The sequence below is a fragment of the Phytophthora ramorum genome, assembly GCF_020800215.1.
Source record: "Phytophthora ramorum isolate Pr-102 chromosome Unknown Phyram_PR-102_s0002, whole genome shotgun sequence".
NCBI classification, from domain to species: domain Eukaryota; phylum Oomycota; class Peronosporomycetes; order Peronosporales; family Peronosporaceae; genus Phytophthora; species Phytophthora ramorum.
The window spans coordinates 1,609,370-1,633,362 of record NW_027150648.1 but is presented as its reverse complement, the minus strand read 5'-3'; the positions used below and the strand labels follow the sequence as shown (position 1 = coordinate 1,633,362).

Sequence of the window (23,993 nt, the reverse complement as noted above, 5' to 3'; positions counted from 1 at the left end):
CGTTCCCAGTACAAAGGTGGTTGAGATGGTACCAAGTGATGACTGCGAGGTGCTTGCAGCGGTTTGTTGCTTCGAGCAGCGGCGCGTGTGCCGCCGCCCAACGAGAGCTTGTCGCCAAGGTGCAAGCAAAATGTCTCCAGTCGCGGCGTGGCGAGGCCGCTGAAAACCGGGCCATGCAAATCTGCGAAGCGAGTAGTTTGCTAGTTGGTCTGTGGTTGATTGGTCTTTGGAGTTGAAGCTTGTATCAGGACCTCGGGCAGGAAGATAGAGAAGATGATGAGACCGAATGGACGCACTGCAATGGAGCCTCCGGGAGCTCAAGGTCCTGTCCGCAACGGGATCAAAGGCATCGACGGATCCCCACGATTGGGTAGCGGTGAAGAGCCTTGCAAATTGCTGTGTCGGCGGGCTCTGTCGCTATCTGCTGAGCCCGGACACTTGTTGCTGAGATATCATGTCGATCACGCATCGCGGTGTCCGCTCGGATCAGATGACCGGATGCTCATGGATTTGATAACTCAGCAACGCTGATTACAAGATAGACCCCAAACTGCGGTGGACTTCACGCTACTGTTAGTAGGTACGCCCGCGTTGTTATCAATCCAGACGCCAAAGACACGCTATCAATCCTGTCAAGGTAAAGTTCAATCGTGTAGCCCAGGCGTTGGCACCAGTCGGCGCTAGTTGTTGGATGAGCAGCCACAAAAATCCGACGGATAAAATGCCGCGGCCAAGAGAATAATGGTGGTCGATTGTCCGTTCCTTTCGAACCCAGTTAGTTTTCCGCCAACTTGCAGCACTAGCTCGATATCCTCTAGGAAGCTGTCGCAGTTGCGGCAGCGGCAGAAAGCTGGCGTACGATGTCCGGATACTGCTGCTCAATCTGCTCGGCGCATTGGTTCACGTTGAAGCACACAGAGCTGATTCGCGTGTCAAAAGCTGCCAGAACCTCGTCTTCCGTGTTTTCAAACTCGAGGAAGCCCAGGTGTTGGTCGATGCTGCCCTTCATGCGCTCTTCGCCGATCATAGTAGCGGCAACGCGCTCAGCATTAGCAGGTTCGATCTCGAGCAGTTTACCCAGCTCTTCGAGCGAGATGCTGCTATACACGCGGCTGGCAGCCAGCAAGTTGTGCTCGAGGAAGGCGTTTTCTAGCACAGTGAACCCATTGGAGAGCACGGCCTTCTGGTGCGGTAGCAGACTCTTCTCAAACTGCACCAGTTCCGGGCGACGAATCAGCTGCTCCGTGTACATTTTCTCCAGGATCGCCACGTGTTCGCTGTTCTTCACGCGCTCGTCCTTATACAGCGTACCCAAAAGACGCGAGCGCTGCGGGCCGGCGGACGCCAAGATAGCGCACGTTACAGCCTTGCTCAGCAACTCCAGCAAGTCGTCCGGGTCCACCTCATCAGGCTTCGACTGCGAGAACTCATAGTAGCGCAGTGCAGCGTCCAAAAACTTGCGCTTCGAGTCGAGGATGCGCGCGTACGACACCTGGAAGCGCAGCTTGAGTGCCCAGTTCTCCACGTTGTGGATGAAGCGCGAGGCGCGATTGATAAAGTTCTCGGCGTCCACCGTCTCGTCCTCCTGCAGGTACAGCTCGGCGATCTTGACGTACTTCTCGGCCTTCTCCACGTCCGTGTATTGGCGCGTGGAGCTCTCGAGATTGATGGCAGCCAGCGCCTTGGCCGCCTCAATGTACTCTTCCTCGTCCATGTACATGGCGGCCAGCGACTCGCGGAACATGACGTCGGGCTCCTCGAACGACAGGATGCGGGGCTTGATCTTGGCCAGGCAGAAGCAGATGAAGTCGAGCTTCCACGGGTTCGCGTCCACGTCGATACCTGCGACCACCGAGGCCAGGTGGGTGATCACCTGCAGTAGCAAAGGTGAGTTTTAAAAGTTGATATCTGACCTTCTACTCAGCAGTGGAGACGTACAGCTCGGGAGATCACCAGTAGCACATCTTCTCCTAGCACTGCAGATACATGAGTTTAGTGAAGATATTTGTAGAGTACTGAAATTGACTGCAGCATACAGTGGGCCACGATGGTCTTGAGGCTGTGCAGGTCCTGCAGCTTCTCCTCCAGCAGCGTCTAAAATAGATTAGTATAGCATAAGTCAGTGCATCTCATTGCATAACATCTTATCTCAGCGCATGAGCAATAGTACCTTGTACGCCGCCGTTTTCTCCTTCTGGTCCGCGATACGCACGATCTACACGAGCAGCAAGGCCGCAATCAGCATGAGAAGGATACCATCAGATAGTGCAGCGTCTCCGCTATACGCCGGTATATAAAACACAGCAGGAAACGCCCCCAGGGCGTCGCACGTACGCGCTGCAGCTCGGCGTCCACCATGTTGACTCGTTGATGGCTTTCTTCCGGATCAAAAGTGAGGATACAGGTACCGCACTTAAATTTTTAGCACCTATTATCTTATATCTTGCAATACATAGTAGTATCAATTATACATTCCATAGTAAACATACGTTTAGTCTCACTTCGATAATCAATTACCTTTCTAATCAGATTCATTCAACAGCCTTACACTAGGACTATAATTCACAAACGAGCTATCAAAAGCAGACTATTTTGTCTTGGTGCACTTCAACCTGCTTTTCCCTCTGACGACGAGAGTTCCCTGGTGGTTGAGAATTTGTGCACGAAAGACGAACGTTCTGTACCATTCAGATCATCGATCGTCTAACTGAACTGGTTATTGTGCAGCGGTGGCAAGGCCTTCTGGTTAGTTGACATTGTAGACGCTGCACTGGATGGGGACGACGCATTGAAGCCGCTGCGCTCGCTCCGTCTTCGCTGCAGCTCGCCTGGCTGCTCGAATGACTTTGCTTTGCCTCGTGACCTCGGTGGTGGGGTTGCGTGCATCGGGTTTGGCATTGGGTTCAGAGACTGCTGCATCTGCACGTGCGGCTTGAGCACCTGCAGCATCCCAACGTTGGGCGTCCGCGCAAACGTCTTGTTGTACATTTCCTCGCGATTCAAGAGCTCTCGTTTGAAGTAGGCCATCTCGTCCAGCGTCCTCCGTACTAGCGCGTCCTTCTCCACCACAAGTCGGTCAAGCTCGACGATGCGAGCGACGTCTTCAGTGCGGCTCTCGCGTCGAGCGTATTTGTCCTGCCATTCCGTGATGGTCGTTTTGAGGTACGCGACTTTTTCGGCCATGACGCGTCGAGTTTCCTCGAATTCGTCGCTCAACTGCTTCGTCTCGGCCAAGTTTTCCTCCAGCAGCTTGTCCATTTCTCGTTTTGCGGCTAGTTTCAGCGTCTCCACTTGCTCGCGCGAGCTCTTCTCCAAAGCTGCTAGCTTTTGAGCCCACTCCTCCGTCTTCGCAGCTAAAGCAGCGCCTAAATGCTGGCCTTCGCGCATAGCGCTCGCCCAGTCGAGAGTCTTCCTAGTCAGAGCTTCTTCTGTTGACTCCAGCCGTCCGCGTAGCTCGCCGTACTGCTGGTCATGCGCCTTTTGTGCATCTAGCAGCGCCTCCGACCGCTCACGGTCTTTCTTGGAGCTCATTTCAGACAGCTGCTCCGCGGCCTGAGCACGTTCAGCCACGATTGCTCGTTCTTGGGCGCTATTCAAACTCGCCTGTAACGTTTGCAGTGCACCCGCGTGCTGTTGAGCGGATGCCTGGAGCTCTTGACGATGGTCCGCTGATAATCGGGCAAAGTCCGAGTCAGCCCTCGCCTGCAGACTCGCGATCTGAGCTCTCGACTCCTCCGTCAATCGCTTCTCCAGCTCATCCTGTTGCTTGCTGTAACTAAGCCGAAGGGTTTCCAGCTCCTGTCGAGCTACTTCCTCCGTGTGAGCACGTTCTGCTACCGTGCGCTGGGCAAAACTGACAATGGCGCTACGAAGCCGCTCTTGCTCGAACAAACGTGTTTCCTCCATTGACCTTCGCGCCTCTGAAGCCTCTTCAGTATAAGCGCCAAGCGCTCGTTGTAGGTTATCAACATCGTCACGGAGTTGCGCGAGTTGCGGTTCGTACAGCTCCCGCATGGATTTCTCTTGAGCAGCAAGCTCGTGTAACCTCTGCGTCTCGAACTGTAGAGTGCCTTCCTGGAGCGCTGCTGCGTGCTCTTGCGCTAACTGAACCAGAGCCTTTGAGTGTTGGAGCTCCTGCTGTGCTTCCTCCGCCATGCGAGTCTTGATCGCGTTCTCGCGTTGTGTCTCCAGTTCACGAATCTGCTTCTGATGCGCTGCATCGCGCTCCTTGTGCGATTTTTGTGTAGATGCCTGCAGCGCGTCTTTCGCCGACTGTAACGATGCTACTTGCTGCTGCGAGCTCTCGAGCTGCCGCGTCAAGTCGGCGTGTTTCTTCTGTAAATCTGCGACTTGTTGGGATTGAGCTGCAAGTTGTCCTTGTAACGCCGTGGCTTGCACCTCCAGTGTCACGATTTCGTCCCGGAGTTTGGTCTGCGCTGCCTTGGAAGCCGCCTCGTGGTCCGTCAAAACGTCCTGGTGGGCCCTCTTCAGCTCAGCTATCCGGTCATCAGACGACTTTGCAGAGGCCTCGCTCATGCGCAGCTCTAACTGCTCCAACTGCTTTGCTGCCGACGCTCGTTGAGTTTCCATCTCGTGCGTGTGAGAGCTCCTGAGTTCTTGAAGCTTCTTGTCGTGCGTCTGTCTGAGGAGCGTCGAAGCTCGCTCGCTGTCGACTTGGGCTTGCGTTGCCTCGGCAGCTACACGCTCCAACTCGTGCTTGAGCTTCGCGTGACTGAGTGCGCTGCTTGCACCTTCCGCCTGCATCTCTACGATCGTCTTCTGTGCGGCTGCAAGCTCTTCTCCCAGCTTCTTGATCTGCGTTTGCCCCGCTTCAATCTGCTGCGAACCAAGCAGAGCTTCACGCTTGCTGCCCTCACGCTGCAACTCGTGTTCGAGTAGCTGTCGCCTGAGCTGCGCTTCAAGCTCCGACGCGTTCGCAGTTTGCTGCAAAGTCTCCAAGTGCGCTGCCTCCTGGCTCTTCTGAGCCTGCACCAGAGCTCGATCCCGGGTCTGCAGCGTTTGTTTGAGCGCCACGAGCTCCTGCGCCAGCTCGTCGATCTTACCCGTGCTGACAGCCAGCATCCGCTGAAGCTCCTCGGAATGCGCGGAGGTATCTTGCCGCACGCTTTGCGCGTCCTGCTGCGCCTTGGCGAGCTGCAGCTCGAGTTGCTTCGTGGCCCGCGCTGCTTCCTGCTGGTTCTTGATGAACTTCTCCTTCTCCTCGCGCAGCTTGGTCTCGCTGCCTCGCAGAGTCTCCGCGTCAACCAGCAAGGCCTCAATCTTGGTCACCAGCTCGTGCTTCATCTTGTCGAAAGCTGCTTTGGCTGTCACATCCTGAGCCAAGCGCTGGCGCTCCTGCTCCGCCGCTGCCTCCTGCTTCTGCTTCTCCCAGTCGTGCTTAACACTCACGAGATCGGCTTTGAGCGCGTCTTGTGCTCGGAGCTGCTCGGCCAGCATTTTATTGTACTTGGCGTTGGACGTCGTCACGAGCTGCTCCACCTCGTCCGTGTGCTTCTCGCTCAGCTCCTGCAGCTTCGCCGCTAGAGCTGCTGCCTCTTCCTGCGAACTCAATTCTCGCTGCTTCTCCTTGGTCGCCGCGAGCTGCGAGAGCTGCTCCACGCGCGCGTCAAAAGCTCGTTGGGCGGCTTGCACCTGAGCCTCCAGCTCCGTCACTTTGGTGCGAAAAGCTTCCTCGTCCGCCGCGCGACTCGCTTGCGTCCGCCGTTGCTGCTGCTGGTTCTCACTCACCAACTTGTGTCTATCCGCAACATGCTGTCGCTCTCTCTGCGCTGCAGTCGCCGCGTGCGTCTGCAACTTGGTCTGCAACGCGCGCATCTTGTCGGCTGCATCCTGCGTCACCCGCTGGATCTCTGCTGCATGTGCCGTCCGAGAGTGCTCCGCCTCGCTCTGGTAGTCCTCGTTGCGCGTGTTGAGCTGGAAAATGACCTTGGTGAGCTGCGCCACCTTCTTGCACATCTTGAGGTGCAGTTCGGCCGCCGCGGCCGACGCCGCCGCACTCGCGCTCATCCTAAAGCCAAGTTCCGACTTGTCCGACGTACCGAAACGGACACTCACTGCAACGCCGACATGCGGCCCTTGACAGCAAAATTAGATGGCACTCGGGATCTTGCACGTCGTGTTGGTGGCAGCGGTCTCCGTTGTCCGGGGTGAGGTGAGCTTCCCCGGCGTGGAATTCAATGCCGCGATCGGGGAAGCTGCGCACGCCAGTAGCTACTACAACTACGCACCCAACCCGCTACACGACACGGAGTTCGTGCCTGGCAACGCCAACGACGGCTTCCCGGACGAAACGAGCTGGTGGTCGGCCGGTGACAACGCCACCGAGCAGGTTTTCTGGCAGGTGAACATGAGCTCGTTGGCGCCGACCCTTTCGCGGATTGTGGTGCGCTGGCACGGCTTCTTGTCGCCCAGGAGCTACCTCATCCGGACGTCGTACGACGGCGTAGAGTTCACGAGCATCCTCGCCGTATTCAACCTCACCGGCACCTACGACCGAGTGGACAACCTCACGGAAGGGCTCGCCAAGGTCACGTCCACGTTCCGATACATTCGAGTCGCCATTGAGGCGCCCAACGTCTGCAGTGACGAGTATTCCTGCCAAGACGACGGCGTGCGCGCCACAACCAGCAGCACAAATGAACGGGTGATCTACGGCATCCGGGAGGTGGAGGTGTGGGCCAAAGGGTCGAGGAATGGTACGGATCAATGCCTTATTTGGGGTTGCTGAGAGTTTTCATAGTCATGGTGATGTAATGACCTGTAGGCGCTTCGACGCTTCCTGGGATGCAAGTCAACGCTATTGCGGTCGTTGTACTATCGATGATGCTCATGGCAGAGTACAGCGTGGTTTAATGGAAACAACACAGGAAGGAAGAGGCTAAAGGTTGGCACTTTCTATTTGAACAAACTCGAAACTCACTCACTCAAAGACACACAGGCCAGCCCAAGACGCGGCGCGCGAATGGTCTGACGAAGGAAAACGACATACACAGCACGACCGCGTTCGGCAAGCGAGCGGGAGCAGAGACTGAGGGAGGGTCCAAGTCAGCTTCAAAATACTCGAAATCCACATAGTTCTTCTTGCATACAAGATGGTAACGCACTCACACTCACTTCCCCTCGGTTCGTTTCTCGATGGAGGTTTTCCAACGTCTGTCATTCATTGCAACCAGCGCATTGAGACGGCGTTTGCACGGCACGGGACATGGCTCTAGCTCGGCTCGACTTACAGAGCCGAGTTCTTGTCGACGGTGAAGATGTCGCCCGCAGCCTTCTTCGTGTTCTTCTTAGTGTTCCGTCGCTTCATGTAGACCGTGGCGGCGATGGCAAGCACAGCGCAAGCACCGACCGCAGCCACAATGGGGACGGGGTTGACGCCTTCCGACTCGTCGTCGCCCGACTTGAACTTGACAGCTTCGACGCTGAACTGCGTCTGCTGCTGTGTGTTCTGGCCGGCACTGCTACCAGTGCTGCCGCTGCTCGTCGTGGTGGTTGCCGTGGTGCTGCCACTGTATGCCGCGCCGGCGGCCGACGGTGAGAAGGTGAGCACGGAGTCAGAGCCCGAAGACTCAGTAGCCGATGAAGCGGCAGTGGACGACGCCGTCGAAGCACCCGACGAGTACGTGGCGGCCGAGCCACCCGTCGAGGTAGCAGCCGAGGCCTCCGTGGAGGTGGCAGCCGATGCACCGGTAGAGGTGGCAGCCGACGCACCCGTTGAGGTGGCAGCCGACGCACCCGTTGAGGTGGCAGCCGACGCACCCGTTGAGGTGGCGGCCGAAGCCTCAGTGGAAGTAGCAGCCGAGGCACCAGTTGAGGTGGCGGCTGAAGCTTCCGTGGAGCTAGTGTCTGTGGTCTCACTTCCAGCGGTGGAGAATTCCTGGCTGCACGACTCGTCAGCGGTGTCGCTGCTGCCAGCCACAGAGAACTCCTGGCTGCACGACTCGGAGCCGGCGACGTCGTACTCTTGCGAGCAGTCCGAGCCAGCAATGTCGTACTCCTGGCTGCAGTCTTCGCTGCCAGCGATGTCGTACTCTTCGGAGCAGTCCGAGCCAGCAGAAGCGTCAACGCCAGTGTCAGTGGTGCCGGTGGAGCTGCCGGTAGTAGTCGTGTCCGTGGAGCCACCAGTCGCGGTCGTGTCGGTGGACGTGTCAGTTGACGTATCCGTGGAGCCACCGGTGGTGGTCGTGTCGGTAGACGTGTCAGTGGAGCCGCCGGTAGTGGTCGTGTCCGTGGACGTGTCGGTAGAAGTATCCGTGGAGCCGCCGGTAGTGGTCGTGTCCGTGGACGTATCGGGCGTCGTAGAAGTGTCCGTAGACGTGTCCTGACTGCTGGTCGTAGTGGACGTGTCGGTCGACGGAGTAGAGTTCTGCGTCGTGTCCGAGTAAGAGCTTCCACCCGTCGTAGTTGTGGACGTGTCGGTAGACGCACCCGTATCGGTCGTACCAGTGCTCGAGACCGTGGAAGCACCCGTGTCGGTGGTCGAGGTGTCGGTGGTGGACGTGTCGGTGGACGCACCCGTGTCTGTGGTGGACGTGTCCGTGCTCGTGTCAGTAGTACCCGTGGAACTGCCGCCCGTCGTGGTGCTCGTGTCTGTTGAGGCGCCAGTGTCGGTGGTGCCAGTGTCGGTGGTGCCGGTGCTGCTTGAGGTCGTGTCGACCGTGTCGGAGCCCGCGATGTCGTACCCTTCCGAGCAATCGTCCGATCCAGCAATGTCGTACTCGTTGCTGCAGTCCGATCCGGCGATGTCATACTCGTTGCTGCAGTCCTCCGATCCAGCGACCGAGAACTCCTGACTGCACGAGTCGTCGGCCGTGTCGCTGCTGCCGGCCGTCGAGAACTCCTGACTGCACGAGGCCGAGTCCGTAGCGCCGCCCACAGCGCTGCTATCGGTCGTCTCACTGCCAGCCGTCGAGAATTCCTGACTGCACGAAGCCGAGTCCGTGCCGGCCGCGCTGCTCTCTGACGAGAAAGTAGCGGCTGAACCGGCCGACGCGGCGGTCGAGGTGGTAGTAGTAGCCGAGCCGGCCGACGCCGCGGTTGAATCGGTAGCGGCTGAACCGCCTGAAGCTGCGGTGGAAAAAGTAGCGGCGGAACCGCCCGAGGCGGCGGTGGAGGCCGCGCTCGAGTAGGTGGCGGCCGAGCCGGCCACCGACGTGCCGGTCTGCGTCTGGGTGACCGACTGGTCGGCGGTGCCGGAGGCGCCTGAGACGCCGCCGGCGTCGCTGCTCGTTAAGGTGGCGGAGTTGAAGTCGATGGCGTTCACCTGCGCCGCGCACAAGACGGCGGCGAGGACGAGTCCCTTGGCGACCTTCATACTCTTCTACTGCTGTGCTGTCGAACCTTTTCGCTGCTCAGCAGAAGTCTTATTGGAGAATGAGCGGGTAGCAGAGCTTCGGGAGCGAGCTCCGGCATCATGGGCTGGGAGCAGAGAGTCAGTCGCTGTCTGGGCGGAGCGCCGAGTCCAGCTGTATGGCGGCGAGAGTCCCAGCTGCTGTGGGCGAATACACGACCTGCCGTCGTTAAACGTCGCCAGTATGGAGCGTTGGGAGCCTGTAGAGTCCGGCCTGGGCCCATCTGGGCCGATGCTCCCGCTGCTCCGTCAAAGCGCGCCATCGACCAGATCGGCGCTTTACTATGGCGGAGGAACAGCTTTCCGCTGCCGGCATGGCTCAGATTAGATGGAGCTCGTTGTTATATAGCGTTTCTAGTCTCCTGTGGCGCCGATTGAGGCCGGAGAAGTCGAGCGGCCGTGACTGGGCCACGCGCAACGCGAAACCTGAACCATGCTTACTGTACCGTGACTGTGGGCGGCAGCTATCAGTGTATGGAGCCATGTGGGATTTAGGCACTTGGCGTCCTCTTCCGCAATCTGCACAAGTTGAATCGGAGCTCACTGGATGGCGGCCGGCTCAGTGCCGCCCCAGCCGGTGCTGCAGCAGATATCGGCGCCGCCGTGGCCGCAATAACACGCTGGCGTGTGGATCAGTTGGCGATCGCCTCGGCAGCCTACTTGGGCGGTGTGCGTGGCGTCGTCCAGCACCTTGATACGAGCCGCGCCGCGCTGCCACACGCACAACGTCCGCGTTGACTCACGTATACATGCTCCCTCGTTCTTTAGGCGCGCCATTAGTTCTCGCCGAGCAAAGCGTACCATCTTCTTGTCGTCTCTTAGCTCTCCATGTTGATGCCCGAGGAGCAGCTCGGCCCTGCACGACGACCCAAAGTTTCGTGGACAGCCTAGCACAGCCTGAATAAGGTGCGGCCGGACCACCGGAGCCTCCACCTTGAAAAACTTTTGGGGCATCTCGAGAGCCTGCCGTCTTTACATTTTCGTCAGCGAGAACAGGCACGAGAGCATGCGCGACTTGATGCCCTGCGATGGCACGACCAGGCAGCAGCAACCGTGATGGGAGAAGGACTCGACTAGTTTCTGAAAAACAGCGGATGGATCGAGCCCGGTGTCGGACCTCTACGAGCGCAGCGTGTTGAGCCTGCCGCCTCGGGGTCAAATGGCGAAATGTCTGCTCGATTGAACTTGGTGGTGGCCATGACGGTGAACACGTACTGGAGGCATCGCCATTGCTCCGATTGCCGTTGGAGCTGTCGGTTAAGATCGATGGCCATCACCACCACTGTCGCTGCTGGATCGGGCTAGAGTCTCCGATGAAAAGGCCCCGGCCCAGATGATTCCATGGCAATCGGAGGCCATCAGAAGGTGGGCGCTTGGGTGACTGCTGCAGTGATGAGGGCTGCGGAGCCGACATGGAGCCGGCGACGTTGAAGCGTTGACGCTGACAGTCGGTGTTGAAGCTTGCAGCGCCCTTGGCGTGTCCTCTAGTCGCCGTGCAGGCTCCAGTAGTCGAGTCGTTCTGGTGGTGCTGCTGCCAGCACCGCGAAGATGAGCACTTCAGTCTTAAAGGCGCATCACACTGCACCCCCCGCACCGTGCCAGCGAGCTAGTCTTGTGGTGTGCTGACGGTTGAGATCGATAGTGCTTTCCGGAGGTTGAAGCAACTTGAAAACGCAGGAGGCGATCCTCCTTGACGCTTGTATCGAAGCTGCTTGAGCAGTAGCAAAGTAGAATGGAGAGTGAGAGGGCTAGACAATGGTGTCGCCCTCAATGCAGTAGCATTCAGTATGAAGCCTTCTTGCTGATGGCACCAGCATGTAAGGCACCACTTCCTTGAGAAACCCCCAGTACGTCCCCAGTCTTTGATTCGTATGTTCCTAATGGAAACGACCCACAATTGCGAACCTTTTGACGCGGTCTATAGCTTCAATCACAACTGGGCCGTGGCCAGCTTTTAGTGCTGGTTCAAGCGACGACAATAAATACCACAAAGTAGCCAAGGTTGAGTTCACTCTTGATGTTGCCCCTACTTCTGAGCCACACGCCAGCAGCGATCAAGTACTTCTTCAAATACCATAAATGAGACTTGCAAATTCCCTGAGATGAGCAACGCGGCAGCACAGCTTTTGATTAAACGGATCAGACATCAGAGCGCATCGTGGGCTGTAGGCTGCAGTGAACTTCGAAGTAGCAGGTGCAACCGCTGTTTTGCTGGTCGGCCTCCAGACTCTGAGCTTTCAGAGGGCGTCGTCAGGAACGCTAAGCCACGAACGTGTTGGTCAACAGCACTCCAAAACGAGCAATATGCATCCAAACAAACATTCACCCGCGCAAGGAATCCGAAGACCCGGGCGCATTCCTAGGTCGTGTTTCGTTCACACGCACTTTCAGCGGCCATGAAGGGCATCATGCTCGGCTTCCCCTCCGCTGTTGCCTGTAACCCTGCACAGAAATGGAGACGTATACCCCGGAGGAGCTGTGGGACGAGTCCACTGACGCGATTTTCTTGGACGTCGCCCCAATGATGAAGGAGGTAGCGGTGACGATTTTGACGACGCAGAAGGAGAAATATTCACAATGGCAACAATGGAGACGTGCTTTCGTGAGTACATGTAGGATACTTTAGGAAGTAGTAAAACTGGACAGCTCAATGCATTGAGCCGTTTTATCGGATCAGAAGCTGTGCTGCCGCGTTGTTCAACCTGTTGCGACGGCGCCATCTCTACACTCAACTTAATCAACCTATCCTGGATACCTTGTGGTATGTACAGTATCACGGGCTTCTTTCCTCTTGGCAACAACTCGTTTTGCTGAGGGCCCTGCACAGCAAGCGTTCAAGTTAATGAAACCCAATTTACCCTGCACAGCAAGCGTCTAAAGGTTCGCATTTGTGCTATCTGATGGCAATTGTGGGTCGTTTTCACTACTGTAGACCCCGGCCGCTAGTCCTCCATTAAACTGCATTCAGTATTGTACTGGCATGATGAAACGATACACCAAAAATTCGAGTTGCTCGTAACTTCAAAACTACTTCGGATTTCAAGGCCCGGAGACCCGCAATGGAGAGAGCGTAGCTCATAAACTGCATGCAAGGGGTCACCTTCGCCGAACCACTGACCTTCAAACCCTAATAGCGACAGAGCCCGTCGTTCATGACGCGATCAGTCACCACTGGGAATTCCTTCCAGAGCGCTTTGCATCTGATAATAGCTCCGCGGTATCACCATGCAACGTGAACCCAGGACTTGTCGTGTTGCCCGCTCTTCAGTGCACCAGCGTAGCATTCCCGGAAGGCACAAATGTCGTTTTACTGTTCGGCTTCGAGGGCTGCACGAAGGCGTGACCGGTGGGGAAGCGCAATGCCATTGTACTAAGCTTACCAAAACTCCGTCGGCAACAAGAAACACCCGCGCAAACTACAGCACACAATCCGAAGGAGCATTTCCCAAGTCGTGTTTCGTTCACACACACTTTGAAATTGTCACTTAATGCTATCAACGTAATAAGACATGGCCTCCGCAGACACGCTCACAGTACCGAGTTCTTGTCGTCGATGGTGAAGATCTCGCCCGGCAGCTTCTCCTCCTCGTTCCGTCGCTTCATGTAGACGGCGCCGAGCACGCCGATGCAGGCGCAGGCGCCAATGGCAGCCATGAGGGGCACCATGCTCGTCTTTTCCTCCTCCTCGCCGCCCTCCTCCTTGGGGTCGCTGGACGTGAACTTGACCTGGTGCACATCGAAGCCCTTCTGGACCTGGGACGGGGCCGACTCGCTGCTGTCGCTGGCGCTGGACGCCGAGTTGGACTCGACTTCAGGCTTCTGCTGCTGTTCCGAGCTGCCGGCGCTCACCTGCGCCACGCAGAGCACGGCGGCGATGAAAAGTCCCTTGACGAGCTGCATGTTCCTGAGATTTCGAGCTATTGGTGCTACACGTGCAAAAGTGGTTGCCTGCTCGAGTCCAATTGGAAAATGGCCATACAGAGTACGCAATGGAGGTGGATTCGGGATATTCGGCACGGATCAAAGCTCAGGATTCATCCTGGGCTGGTGAGAGCGGGGCGAGAGTCTAGCCAGCTTTCATCATGGGCTGGTGAGACTGAGGATCAGCCCGATAGTAATCCGTGATCCAAGTTGCGCCAACGGACAGTAAGTTGCAGCAAACAGATCTAAGTCACGTTAAAACTCTTGAGTTGCACTCAATTTTTCAGATGGTATACAAAGGTCAAGTGTAGCGACCAGCCGGTTCTTGCGAATGCTATGCGCCGGATTCCCCAAGTCTTTTGTGCTTTTGTTCGACGTGAAGGTTTTGCACTCACGGAAATGTACAACGCGGGTAGAGTGAACAGCGCAAAGTAACTTGGAGTCGCAGCAAGGTCCACCCTGGTGCGGCTCGATATCTTCGAGCGGCGATGCCAGACAAAAGACGTCGTCATTGTGCACACTGCAGATATGTGTGAGTGCTTGACCACTTGGCTGCTCGCAGCTATCCATGGTCCGCTAGAATCCGCTGGGTTGACGCGCGCAGTTGGAGCCGCTTCACGCGTCCAAGAACAAAGCAATCGCCAGGAGAGACAACGCCGGCGTATAATTCATGCGATCGCACCCGAGCTAGATAGACGGTCAAATCGTGTTTGGATCTTACAATGGCACACACACTCTCTAGGTCATGCATCAACTTGATAATCAAGCGCCTTGATGCATGGCTCAAGGCTACAGCACAACCGTGTTGATACAGGTTAAGGCTCAAGCACCAACGCGGTCAGAGCACAGCGATCGTGCTTGCCACGTCTTGTAACTGAGTGAGCACGAGCCCGGCTAAGGTGCATCGCTGGTTTCGCCTGTCCGGTATTAATGTAGAAGACTGCTATGTAGCAGTGATTGAATTCTACTTCAACTATGTGACTATCACTCGACTGAAGAATGAGTGTCACACTTCAACTTTGATTAAACTGCAGCTGCACCAAATGTTGCGTCCACCACTACAGGCGAGCGCGTTGTACATTGCTACTATTGCGCTGAACACTACAACACACTAATATAACCCGTTCGAAAGGCAACGCACAGCGACGATGACGATGGCCCTCATACCCAGGGATATCCTTGTTTCGCTCACTAGTTAAGAAGTAAAGCACTCAAATCCAGCACAGTGAACGATTGATGCATCATGCACTGAGAGTGCTGATCTCCTGTCTAACGATGTTGACGACCTGTTCGGCCAGCGTATTTCGGTCTATCCCATTTCGAGTTGGATCTCGTCATCAACGACGCATCGAGGTGATCGGTAAGATGGCTTTGACCGCCGCTTTTCGAGGAAGACGCATCCACCACCTGAGACCTTGTCGCCGATGCCGGGTCGAATTGAACTCCACGCCTTGGCCTCTCACTGTCTTTGCAGCGACTAAAATTATCGGTGATCCAACCACAGTATGCGCGGCCATGTTGAAACGACCGTGTCCTGCTTGGCGGTTGGGCCGACAGACCTCAGCCTTTGTCAGTAGTGAGCAATCTGAGCCTCGAGACTACCATGACGCGTCAACACGGTCACCCAGCGACGTACGACCGAATGATGGCCGAACTGCAGCTCGATTCCGACGAAGACGAGCGAGAAACGAAGTACAGCGACCCGAGGAAATACGATGCTCGTGAAAGTCGTCGACGTTCGACCATGCAGTCTCCGAAGTCCGAGGAAAAGCGCAAAGACGATCAGCGTTATGAGACCACAACCCCTGAAGTGGAAGAAAAGAATAGTGAGTCTCGGAGGCGACCGCTTTCCTTCCCCAAGGACAAAATACCATCTCGACATGGTAGCAGCAGCTTCAGTCGTAGTAACACGTCGGAAGACGAGGTGCCAAACGACTCGGACGGTTCCGATCAGGAACGCGAAGGTATTTTACAGACCTTGTGCTACTTTTCGTCAAGTGATCGTACCTCACTCTGTTCTCAATGTGCAGCACCTGTGGTCAATGCTAACCGCGAGCTTTTCGGGGCCGCAAATGCTGCTATCAACGATAGAGAGTGTGGACCAACAGGGCGGACGGAGGTTGATGCACTGCGATCGTTCGTGATGCGATCACCAGCGCAGGGTTCCGCTGCAATTCGCGTACGCTCGAATATCTTCGATCAAGCGCTCAATGCTGATCGACTAACACCTGCGTTGTTCTTGCCGCGCTTATTGCGACCAGTGCTACGTTGAACGCGATCGCCAAGGTCTCAACCGCTTGCATCCAGTCTTTCGACTCTTTCTCGAGTCGGAGAAGCAGTTTTTGTTGTGTGCTCAAAAGCGAACGAGCAGCAAGACATCCAACTACCTGCTCACCATGGAGCAAAACCCGACGAATCGACGCAGCAACCTCATTGTTGGGAAATTGCGAGGGAACTGGGTATCTGCACGTGTATCAATCGCTCACTCGACCGTCATCTAACCACTTGTATCGCTTGGTGCGTTTCCAGTCAGGCTCCGAGTACACTGTGTACGACGACGGCATGAGTCCTAGCAAAACTGCTCTAGAGGCGAATGTTCGAAACATTTTAGGCGCCGTGGAGTTCTCCTACGACGAAATGGGGCCAGGAAGGCTCAGCGTGCAGATTCCCCAAGTACAGCCCAGCGGCGCAGCGTCCCCGTGGAAGGATAAACTTGAATCAGGCAGCGGAGAGAGCGAAAGGCTGTTCGTGCTTCATAACAAGCGGCCGCATTTCGACGAGAAGACTGGCGGTCACGTGTTAGACTTCGGCGGACGCGTTACCATGCCGTCCATCAAGAACTTCCAGATGATGTGCGACGTAAGGCACCAGTTATCGAGCCGAATGCTTCATCGACTTGACGCTGATCTATTGCGTTTACTTGTCGTCAGGCTCTCGGGGATGATACGGTGCTGCAGTTTGGCCGAGTTTCTTGCCAGCCGCCGGGGCCTCGCACGCAGTGCAAGTGCCACAAAAGCATTTTCATCATGGATGTCAAGGTAAGACCATCTGCAGTCGAAGCGCAGGAAACCCCCATCGCCATTCTCACCACTCGGTTTCTCCTTTGCAGTACCCGCTCAGCCCACTGCAAGGATTCGCCATCTGCCTTGCCACACTCGACACCAAGTTCACCGACCTCAAGCTCTACGATAATGTGTCCAAGCTCATGAAGAGGAAATAGAATTTACAGCACCCCCCATCAAGTCTCCCTAGCGCGGTATGCCTGCAGTCCACGTTCCCGCGTTGCAGCTATTCACAAGAAGCAACAGCTCGCCGAAGAGATTCTTGCTCGATCAAGCAGACCCTCATCGGCATCTATACAACACCTATCTACCGACGCGTGCTGCGTCTCCGGTCACCGTAGCTATTGTTGTTTCTGTAAGGTCTTGTCGGCAAAGCCTCATTCAATCGTGCGTACCCTTGGCTGCCAGAGCTGTTCCGAGTTCGCGATGACCCCCCTCCTCTGTTGCGGCTTTTCTTGCCCCCCTTCGAAGACCTGTCGTACGAGTAGTAGTCCTCGTTTTCATCGTAGTCGTAACCATTGTAGTCTGGGTATTCATCTTCGACATCTCGACCACGCTTGCGTCCTGTTACGCGACGACCATTGCCGTTGTCATTTGAGCTGTAGCAGTCGGCCGCAAAATGTCCAGGCTTGCCGCACTTGAAGCAGTTGCCTCCCCCACCTCTGCTATATCCATTCGTGCGTATAGGACACTCGGCAGCGATGTGGCCAGGCTCGTTACACACAAAACACGTCTGCACGGTCCGACCACTGCTCGTTCGGATGGCGAAGTCGGTCGCAGCGGGCTCCCTGTACGTATGGCATTCGTCCAGCGTGTGGTTCTCGGCGCAATGAGGGCAGTACACACGTCTGTCGGCAGGAGGTGGTACAGGCACACAGTGCAGATGGCCCGCTGTCGTGCACACCATGCACGTCAACAGGTCCTGGCTCTCAACGTTCTCGCAATCGTCGTCAACATGTCCACCTCGACCGCAGATGCTGCACGGATCGAGATGCTTTGAGCGATTATCACAACCCTGCAACCCCAACATTAAACAATACAAGTGAGATCCTTGCTTCTCAAACCATGCAACAAAAACTCAAAACGTACTCGCTCTTGGTGGCCTAATTGCAGACAGTTGGCGCACGGCAAGTTCGGGCATTCCCAGGCCTGATGGCCACGCAGCGCGCAGTAGTAGCACGGCCGCTGCAGCTTGTCGTTCATGCAGACATTGGCCATGTGGCCCACCTCTCCGCAGTGGAAGCACTTGGTGGCCAGGTCTGTGACGAAGTACCTGTTCTCCTTCCGCTTGCGCATCTCGCTCGGGTCCTTCTTCTTCTTCCTGTTCTTCTTGTCATCATCCTTGTCTGCATTCTCCTTTTCCTTGTTGGCGTCGAACAGCGGCGCGCCCACCTGCAACTTGCCGTCCTCGTCCTGCTGCTCGTCCTCAGCCGCGATCTGCTTCTCCACAGGCACGTCGCCCGTCTCTCCGCGGAATCTCGAGCTGAAGTCGCTCAAAATGAAGTCGTTGAGCGGCTCCAGCGGCGGCTCCTCCAGCACCGGCAGCTTGCGCTGGCTCGCGGGCACCAGGAAGCGCGCCTGCGCCCACTTGGACAGCGTCAGCTTCTTGCTGGGTGCCACTATAGCATCATCAATCTTGATTACGGCGGGTTTTGGAGTCTGATTCTCGGTCTCAGAGTCGACGGTGATAGGCTCACCCACATCTGAGTCTGAGTCCCAACGACTGAGCTTCTGATTCTGCTGCTGCCGACGCGTGGGCTGCACGGCCAGCGGCTCTAGGCGGTGCGCGCGCGGGTCCGACGGGTCCATCACATGCAGCAGCTCCTCGTCGCTGTCCGAGGACTCGCTCACGTCGCTCATGGCGTCCAGCACGCCCGCGTTCTCGCCCCGCATCCTGCGCTCCCGGTGCTCTATCTGCCAATGATGCGGAAAGGCGGCGTCGAGCGATGGCATTGGCTAAATTCAAGCGGAATTATCCCATTGGTGGAAAATACAAAAGGGAAAGCAAACCAATTCCGCATCTGCAAGCCCCATGGCGTCGATCGACGAGCCGCTGGACCTGATCAAGCTGAGCGTGGCCGAGCGCATCTACGTCAAGTGCCGGGGCGACCGCGAGCTGCGTGGCGTGCTGCAGGCGTACGACCAGCACCTGAACATGGTGCTGAGTGACGTGGAGGAGACCATCACTGTGCAGGAGCTGGATCCGGAGACGTACGAGGAGCTCATCAAGCAGTCCAAGCGCACCATCGAGATGCTCTTCGTGCGCGGAGACGTCGTAATCCTCGTGGCGCCCCCGCTGCGTACCGCCTAAGACACGAGCTCCACAGCTTAGATAAGCAGACCGTTGTTCTCTTTGCCGTCTTTCTCTTCATCAGGCCATAGAGCCCATTTCTCAATTATGGTGCCTTTGGGGTGGGGTGATATTGCACGTGATACACTTAAACGTTGTTGACTGCAGCAGCAGGTTGGAGGTTTACTCGTCTAGGTCACTACTTGCTGTCGACGTGGAAACTCCACTGGGTTTGCAAGCGTCGCTCGAACTCCTGGATGGCGGCCTCGACGTCGTCGGCAGTATCTTTGGAGTCGTGGAGATTCGTATGCTGCTGGGGTGTTACGGAGGGGGTGTATGTGCGGCAGGAGCTGGTTGAGGACGATGATCCAGCGTTGGAGCTGGGGCGCTTGCTGGGGGCTGAGGCTGCGCGGACGCGAGGTTTGAAGCTTTGACTGCTGCGGCTGCTGGTACAACTTTTGCTGTCGTTTGTTGGTCCGTCGGGGTTGGGAGTGTTTCTGTCGGGATTGGAGCTAGGTTGCCACGCCTGCTTCCGTCTCGGTGGGGACTTGTCACGCTTGTCGAAGACCCACTTGTTTTCGGCTCGAAGCTGAGCTTCTCGGGCCTTCGTTTCTTGTAGCACATGTCGATCGGCGTCGAGCTGCTCGCGTAGCTGTCGCCGCACGTTGATGTCGTATACGAAATCAATCAGCCCTGGTTTCGGTTTGGCTGTTGTATTCGAAGACTTGTGTGCGCGATTCTTGTGTGTTGGGGACTTCTTCGACCTGCTAAAACGGGATGAATCGCAGTTTGTTGGTTTTGATGAGCGGCTATCTCCTGGATGCGTTTTCGCTGAGGAAGTCGTCGTTGGACCCGTGGCTTGTTTGCGGTAGGTTCGAGAAGGATCGTTTGCGGATGTATGCCGTGCTCTTCTACTGGAGCTGGTTGATGTTGGCGCAACAAAGTCGCTTGGGATATCTACTACGTCGCCGAAAGCAGTTTGGGAGAGACCCGGATCATCTCGAGAGTTGTAAAGATCTGTACACAAGCAATAGTTTGTTCAGTTCAAATTTAACGTGTGCGCGCAGTGAAGCAAACGGGTGCGTACCACAGTCTTCTCCGGTGTCCAGGTTCCCGAAGGTCCACCCCATCAAGTGGCTGAATTGCTCAAGATCTTCAACGTTGTCGAGCGCATGAGGTACGGTAATGTCAGCGAAGAACAACTTACGAATGAAGCGCACGACCTACTGACCTTGCATGCATTTCCGCCCGTGGTTCAGCGCACTAAGTGAAGTCATCACCCAGAGTTGGCACACGCTGTGGCAATTGACCTACTAAATACTTGACGCGGCCGACGAGAAAGCCAAGCTAAGCGAGATTCTCCTGCTTCCGTTTTGGAGTCCATCATACTTGTCCTAAAAATATAGCCGTACCAAACGGCTAAAAGCATTCCAGCGAAAACAGCGCGAGATGGTCAACAACGTTTCGGCGCAAATCAAACTGGCGCGTTGCCTTTGTGGCAGATAGTGTATACTATTTCCTGCGTGGTGGCGATCCAAAGCACAATTTCACTCCGCATTGGACGGCACATGATGATACACCACCAGCGAATTGTTTGCAGTCTCACGCCGTCTAGCCGCCATATCTCCGCTTCCAGTGCGGAAACCAGTCCCCATGCCATCATCTGACATTGATTCAAGTGTCCAGACACGACACGGTGATTCCACAGATGACACAACGATCCATCGACGACAAAGATCCTAATCATTATTGGCTTCGTAACCGTGGCTGCTCGACCGTTGGCACCCCGGACATCATCGGCGAAAGTAATGCTACCGAAGTCTCGAGCCTAACTAGCAGATTCAGCAAGCTGTAACGTGAGCATCGGCTGAGCAATTGCTGGACAAATGGCGAACCAAGCTTCAGATAGATCAGACTGTCGACCTTGCAAGCGACGACCAACAGTCCAAAATGCTGGCTATAGTCCGCTACACAATCACAATACGGAGGTTGTGCTGATAGTCGCCTTTCAGCACTGGATGCTGCACGCTGAGATCTTCCACCAGTGAACTTCTTTCAGCCATGGATTATCCAGGCATCATAACTGTGGCTCTAAGCTTTGTGTGGCTTATAACTGTGGCTCTAAGCTTTCGAGAGCTCGGCCGACTCCAATTTCTGCAGCATCTCCTTGAAGTGTCGATTGCTCACATCCAAATAACTTGTATTCCGGCTTGATATTAAGCCGATAGGTCTTGGCTGCTTGCCGGCGCTGTTGGGAGGTGGGGGGGGGGGGGGGGGGGGGGGGGGGGGACGGTTGCATTTCCCGGCTTAAAGATTCCTACTCGGGTGCATAACTATGGACAATGGTATCTTCACGCGGAGTTGAGCAAAACGGGCAAAACTCAACATTGGATGCTGCAGGTGGAGATCTGCCACCAATGCACCTGTCTAAGGCGCGGATCATCAAGGCGCCACATCTGGGGCTCTAAACATTCGAGAGATCGACCGCCTGCAAGTTCAGCGTCACCGTCAAAGGTTGGTGGACGAAGTACCCAAACGAGTACGCGGTGGTTCCCGAGGTGGCAGAAGACCCGAAACAGGGACATTGCAGACAGCAACCCCCATTCCTCAAATGTAGTAATGTACATATCTCCAAACACGAGGTATCCCACTCGAACGAGTTCGAGGCTGTTGACGAGCGCAACTTGACGCCGACCGACATGTTGCCTAGCGTTTGCGTGGTCGAAGCTTTGATCAAGAAAATTTACAAGTGAAGTGATAGTCGGTTGCATCTCGACCGAGGATGTAGTTTCTTTGCCGTTTGGATCACCACCACAACGAGGAATAGCCGATGATAGCCTCGTTGATGAAAGTTGCTGCCTATCGCCACACATTACGGAAATCCTGTATGGCGGGGAGCTGTTCAGTCCTCCAACCTCTCCAACACGCAATGCTAGAGCCCTTTCCACACCTCGTAGACCGAGATCTGTGCCTCGGGCGTGAATCGGAAATGGCCTCGCGAGCAGCAGTGGCAGTAAGTTAACGCCAAGGATGCACAGCTTGAAGACGAATATCAGCATCACTCTGCCATTCATCCGCCAGGCAATGTCAGTGGTGAAGTAGTCACGAAGCTGCAGTTTTGTAACCTCATCCGAGAAAACCACAGTCATCACGCGGCCATCCACCCCGCTTAGTATCCCAGACTCGGTGATCTGGAGTCGAAAGTAGTGGAGCAAGCACAGCACGATCACCGAAGGCGTAAAAAGCGCATCCGATACTCGACGACGCAAAATCTTGGCTAGCAAATTGAGGATGCTGTAGTAAATGAGCATCAACTGAGCGATTGCGGGGTAAATCGCAAACCACGCTTCGGCAAAAGCACCCTGCTGGCCTTCGAATTCACAGCCTACAGTCCAAAACGCTGATAATGTCATCTTTAGATGAGGTAAAGATGCCAGCAGAAGCAATTTAAAACTCTTTGACCCCGAAACACAGCTGATGCCGCTTCCAAACCTACGATGTTTGCCTCGATAAGCCCCTACCGCTATCAGAACTTGACACATCGTCCAGCGGTACAATATAAACCCAGTGTACACGTTGGAAAGCAGCGTTTCCCAGTCAAAGATGCTGTGAACAATGTGCGCATCATGGGATTCGTAAAGGAAAAGTCCGTATTCCGTCCCGTTCGCGATGTACACAGACGTGAACTTGTGAGCACTGTTTGCTGAGCTGAACTTGTTCCCCCAGCGCTCCACAAACACGGCGCCTTCACAGGCGTCCGGGTCTGAACAATCGAGCTCTTTACCCGAGCGCATATCAAAAACGCGGTGCATCATATCGAAAGGAGGGCCTTGGGCAGAGCTTATCGCATCCGAATACCAGCGCATGCCCTCTGAATCTTCGTACCACCCGTTCTTCCAGTACCCACCAGGCCGATTCAACCAGGCTATGGTACGTTCATAGCGAACGCTTTGATTGATGCCACGAAAACTCGCCATCGGACTGTCAGCTGAAGCGTAGGCATCTTGCAGACGAAATGCACAGGCGTCACCCGTCCACGTCGGTAGAACGTGACGCGCGTAGAGAGCGTTGTCCCAAAACGGCATGATGAGGACAGGGAGCGTATCTGGTAGCACGTACAGATTGTTGCTGTCCCAGTCGTCAACTACTCGCAAATTGTCGCGGGTAAGGTTCGTGTAGCCCAGAGCTAGACATGCTTGAAAAATGTTTTCGATGGTACTTGCGATCAAATTGCAGGACATTGTGTAAACTGGTTCAGCCAAAGAGTCCAGGGACTCAGTGGTAGAGCTACCACCGCGCTGTCGTAGACGGTAGCCATGCATTGCAGTACCGGTCGAGTCTTCCAGGATAGCAGATACTCCTGGTTCAGCTAGCAGTGAGCTCACTAGCCTTGGTGTGTACGATCTCCCTCCGCGTACACAAGCAATCACGCGGTCCGGGTAAGGCACATCATTTGTACCAACGATTTGGTAGGGGCCAAGCCGCGGACTTCTCCCGAACAGGAGGTGCTTTTGTGCCAATGTGGAGCCCCAAAAAGCTCCAAGAAGCTGCGAACAGACTAGACCGACCATGAAAAGACAAGTTACCCAATGGTACACGCTGGTAGCGATTGGATGAAGCATCGATTTGACCAAGGGTTTTGTGGGGCTGGGGATTGTGGTCTCTATCGGGTGCGTTTGCATCGTTAACGATGACTTCCAGGTGCGCGTACTGATAAACGATTCCCGTGAATTGCTGGCACGTTTTGGAGTTTCTTGAGACAAACTGGCTGGAGCAATCGAGTGCCTTCGACGAACTCGCGATAAGCAGAACATGTTGCTCGTCCCGCTTCAGAGAGTTGGAGAGCACAAGGCAATGGACATCAGTTCCCAGAAAAGAAACCGAGGGCGGCAAGGATTGTTTATTTTCGTGTGGGGCAACCAGCAAATCTCAACCATTTTCACGTTCCTTCCTCGTGGATATGAGAGTTTTTTTTAAATGGAGTTTTGTCTGCTAACCTACCTATAGGTTCCTAACTAAGAGACAACGCGCACCAGCGCTTCCATCATTCATCATTTGTCACGGAACTTTTTGCCGGGATAATTATTTCTTCGATTATTTTTTAAAAGCATGCTTGTTGCTCTCTTTTTTCATGTTTCCGTTATTTCATTTTAGAGTCCAATCTGACTGCAGAAGCTGGGTTCTGAGAGCCATCCCCGGCACGAGGCATACCGCTGACCTCCTGGTCTAGTATCACGTGCTCGTCACCAGAAGAATTCTAAAATGGACGCTCGCTAGTCTCTAACTATCTACTTGCTGGTATTTTTTGGCCCTTTGCTGTCCACCAGAATAACTCAAAATCCGCTCCGCC

General features: G+C 55.4%; 8 protein-coding genes across 9 annotated transcripts; 3 read left to right on the top strand and 5 right to left on the bottom strand.

The window, feature by feature from the left end:
- Positions 1 to 814: 814 nt before the first annotated feature.
- Positions 815 to 2,358, bottom strand: KRP23_1919 (COP9 signalosome complex subunit 4; the record flags this gene model as incomplete). The annotated part of the gene is made up of 5 exons (XM_067886587.1): positions 815 to 1,873; positions 1,939 to 1,976; positions 2,037 to 2,094; positions 2,171 to 2,215; positions 2,335 to 2,358. The coding sequence occupies 5 exons, from the start codon at positions 2,356 to 2,358 to the stop codon at positions 815 to 817; spliced, it is 1,224 nt and encodes a 407-aa protein (XP_067749255.1).
- A 345-nt stretch (positions 2,359 to 2,703) lies between these two features.
- On the bottom strand, positions 2,704 to 6,027 carry KRP23_1918 (Protein FAM184A; the record flags this gene model as incomplete). 2 transcript variants are annotated; one of them, XM_067886585.1, is made up of 2 exons in its annotated part: positions 3,533 to 3,552; positions 3,624 to 6,027. In XM_067886585.1, the coding sequence occupies 2 exons, from the start codon at positions 6,025 to 6,027 to the stop codon at positions 3,533 to 3,535; spliced, it is 2,424 nt and encodes an 807-aa protein (XP_067749253.1). The 2 variants fall into 2 exon arrangements, with proteins under 2 accessions (XP_067749254.1, XP_067749253.1); XM_067886586.1 differs by having other exon boundaries at positions 2,704 to 6,027.
- Positions 6,028 to 6,112: 85 nt separating this feature from the next.
- Positions 6,113 to 6,873, top strand: KRP23_1917 (uncharacterized protein; the record flags this gene model as incomplete). Its single annotated transcript, XM_067886583.1, has 2 exons — positions 6,113 to 6,716; positions 6,785 to 6,873. 2 exons carry the CDS (start codon positions 6,113 to 6,115, stop codon positions 6,871 to 6,873), a joined length of 693 nt encoding a protein of 230 aa, XP_067749252.1.
- A 373-nt stretch (positions 6,874 to 7,246) lies between these two features.
- Positions 7,247 to 9,334, bottom strand: KRP23_1916 (uncharacterized protein; the record flags this gene model as incomplete). Its single annotated transcript, XM_067886582.1, has 1 exon — positions 7,247 to 9,334. One exon carries the CDS (start codon positions 9,332 to 9,334, stop codon positions 7,247 to 7,249), a length of 2,088 nt encoding a protein of 695 aa, XP_067749251.1.
- A 3,564-nt stretch (positions 9,335 to 12,898) lies between these two features.
- On the bottom strand, positions 12,899 to 13,270 carry KRP23_1915 (uncharacterized protein; the record flags this gene model as incomplete). Its single annotated transcript, XM_067886581.1, has 1 exon — positions 12,899 to 13,270. The coding sequence occupies one exon, from the start codon at positions 13,268 to 13,270 to the stop codon at positions 12,899 to 12,901; it is 372 nt and encodes a 123-aa protein (XP_067749250.1).
- A 1,624-nt stretch (positions 13,271 to 14,894) lies between these two features.
- KRP23_1914 (Tubby-related protein 1) lies at positions 14,895 to 16,511 on the top strand (the record flags this gene model as incomplete). The annotated part of the gene is made up of 6 exons (XM_067886580.1): positions 14,895 to 15,255; positions 15,322 to 15,470; positions 15,553 to 15,750; positions 15,821 to 16,150; positions 16,222 to 16,329; positions 16,401 to 16,511. The coding sequence occupies 6 exons, from the start codon at positions 14,895 to 14,897 to the stop codon at positions 16,509 to 16,511; spliced, it is 1,257 nt and encodes a 418-aa protein (XP_067749249.1).
- Positions 16,512 to 16,660: 149 nt separating this feature from the next.
- KRP23_1913 (DNA-binding protein HEXBP) lies at positions 16,661 to 18,246 on the bottom strand (the record flags this gene model as incomplete). The annotated part of the gene is made up of 2 exons (XM_067886579.1): positions 16,661 to 17,368; positions 17,443 to 18,246. 2 exons carry the CDS (start codon positions 18,244 to 18,246, stop codon positions 16,661 to 16,663), a joined length of 1,512 nt encoding a protein of 503 aa, XP_067749248.1.
- Positions 18,247 to 18,385: 139 nt separating this feature from the next.
- On the top strand, positions 18,386 to 18,664 carry KRP23_1912 (Sm-like protein LSM3B; the record flags this gene model as incomplete). Its single annotated transcript, XM_067886578.1, has 1 exon — positions 18,386 to 18,664. One exon carries the CDS (start codon positions 18,386 to 18,388, stop codon positions 18,662 to 18,664), a length of 279 nt encoding a protein of 92 aa, XP_067749247.1.
- Between the last annotated feature and the right edge of the window lie 5,329 nt (positions 18,665 to 23,993).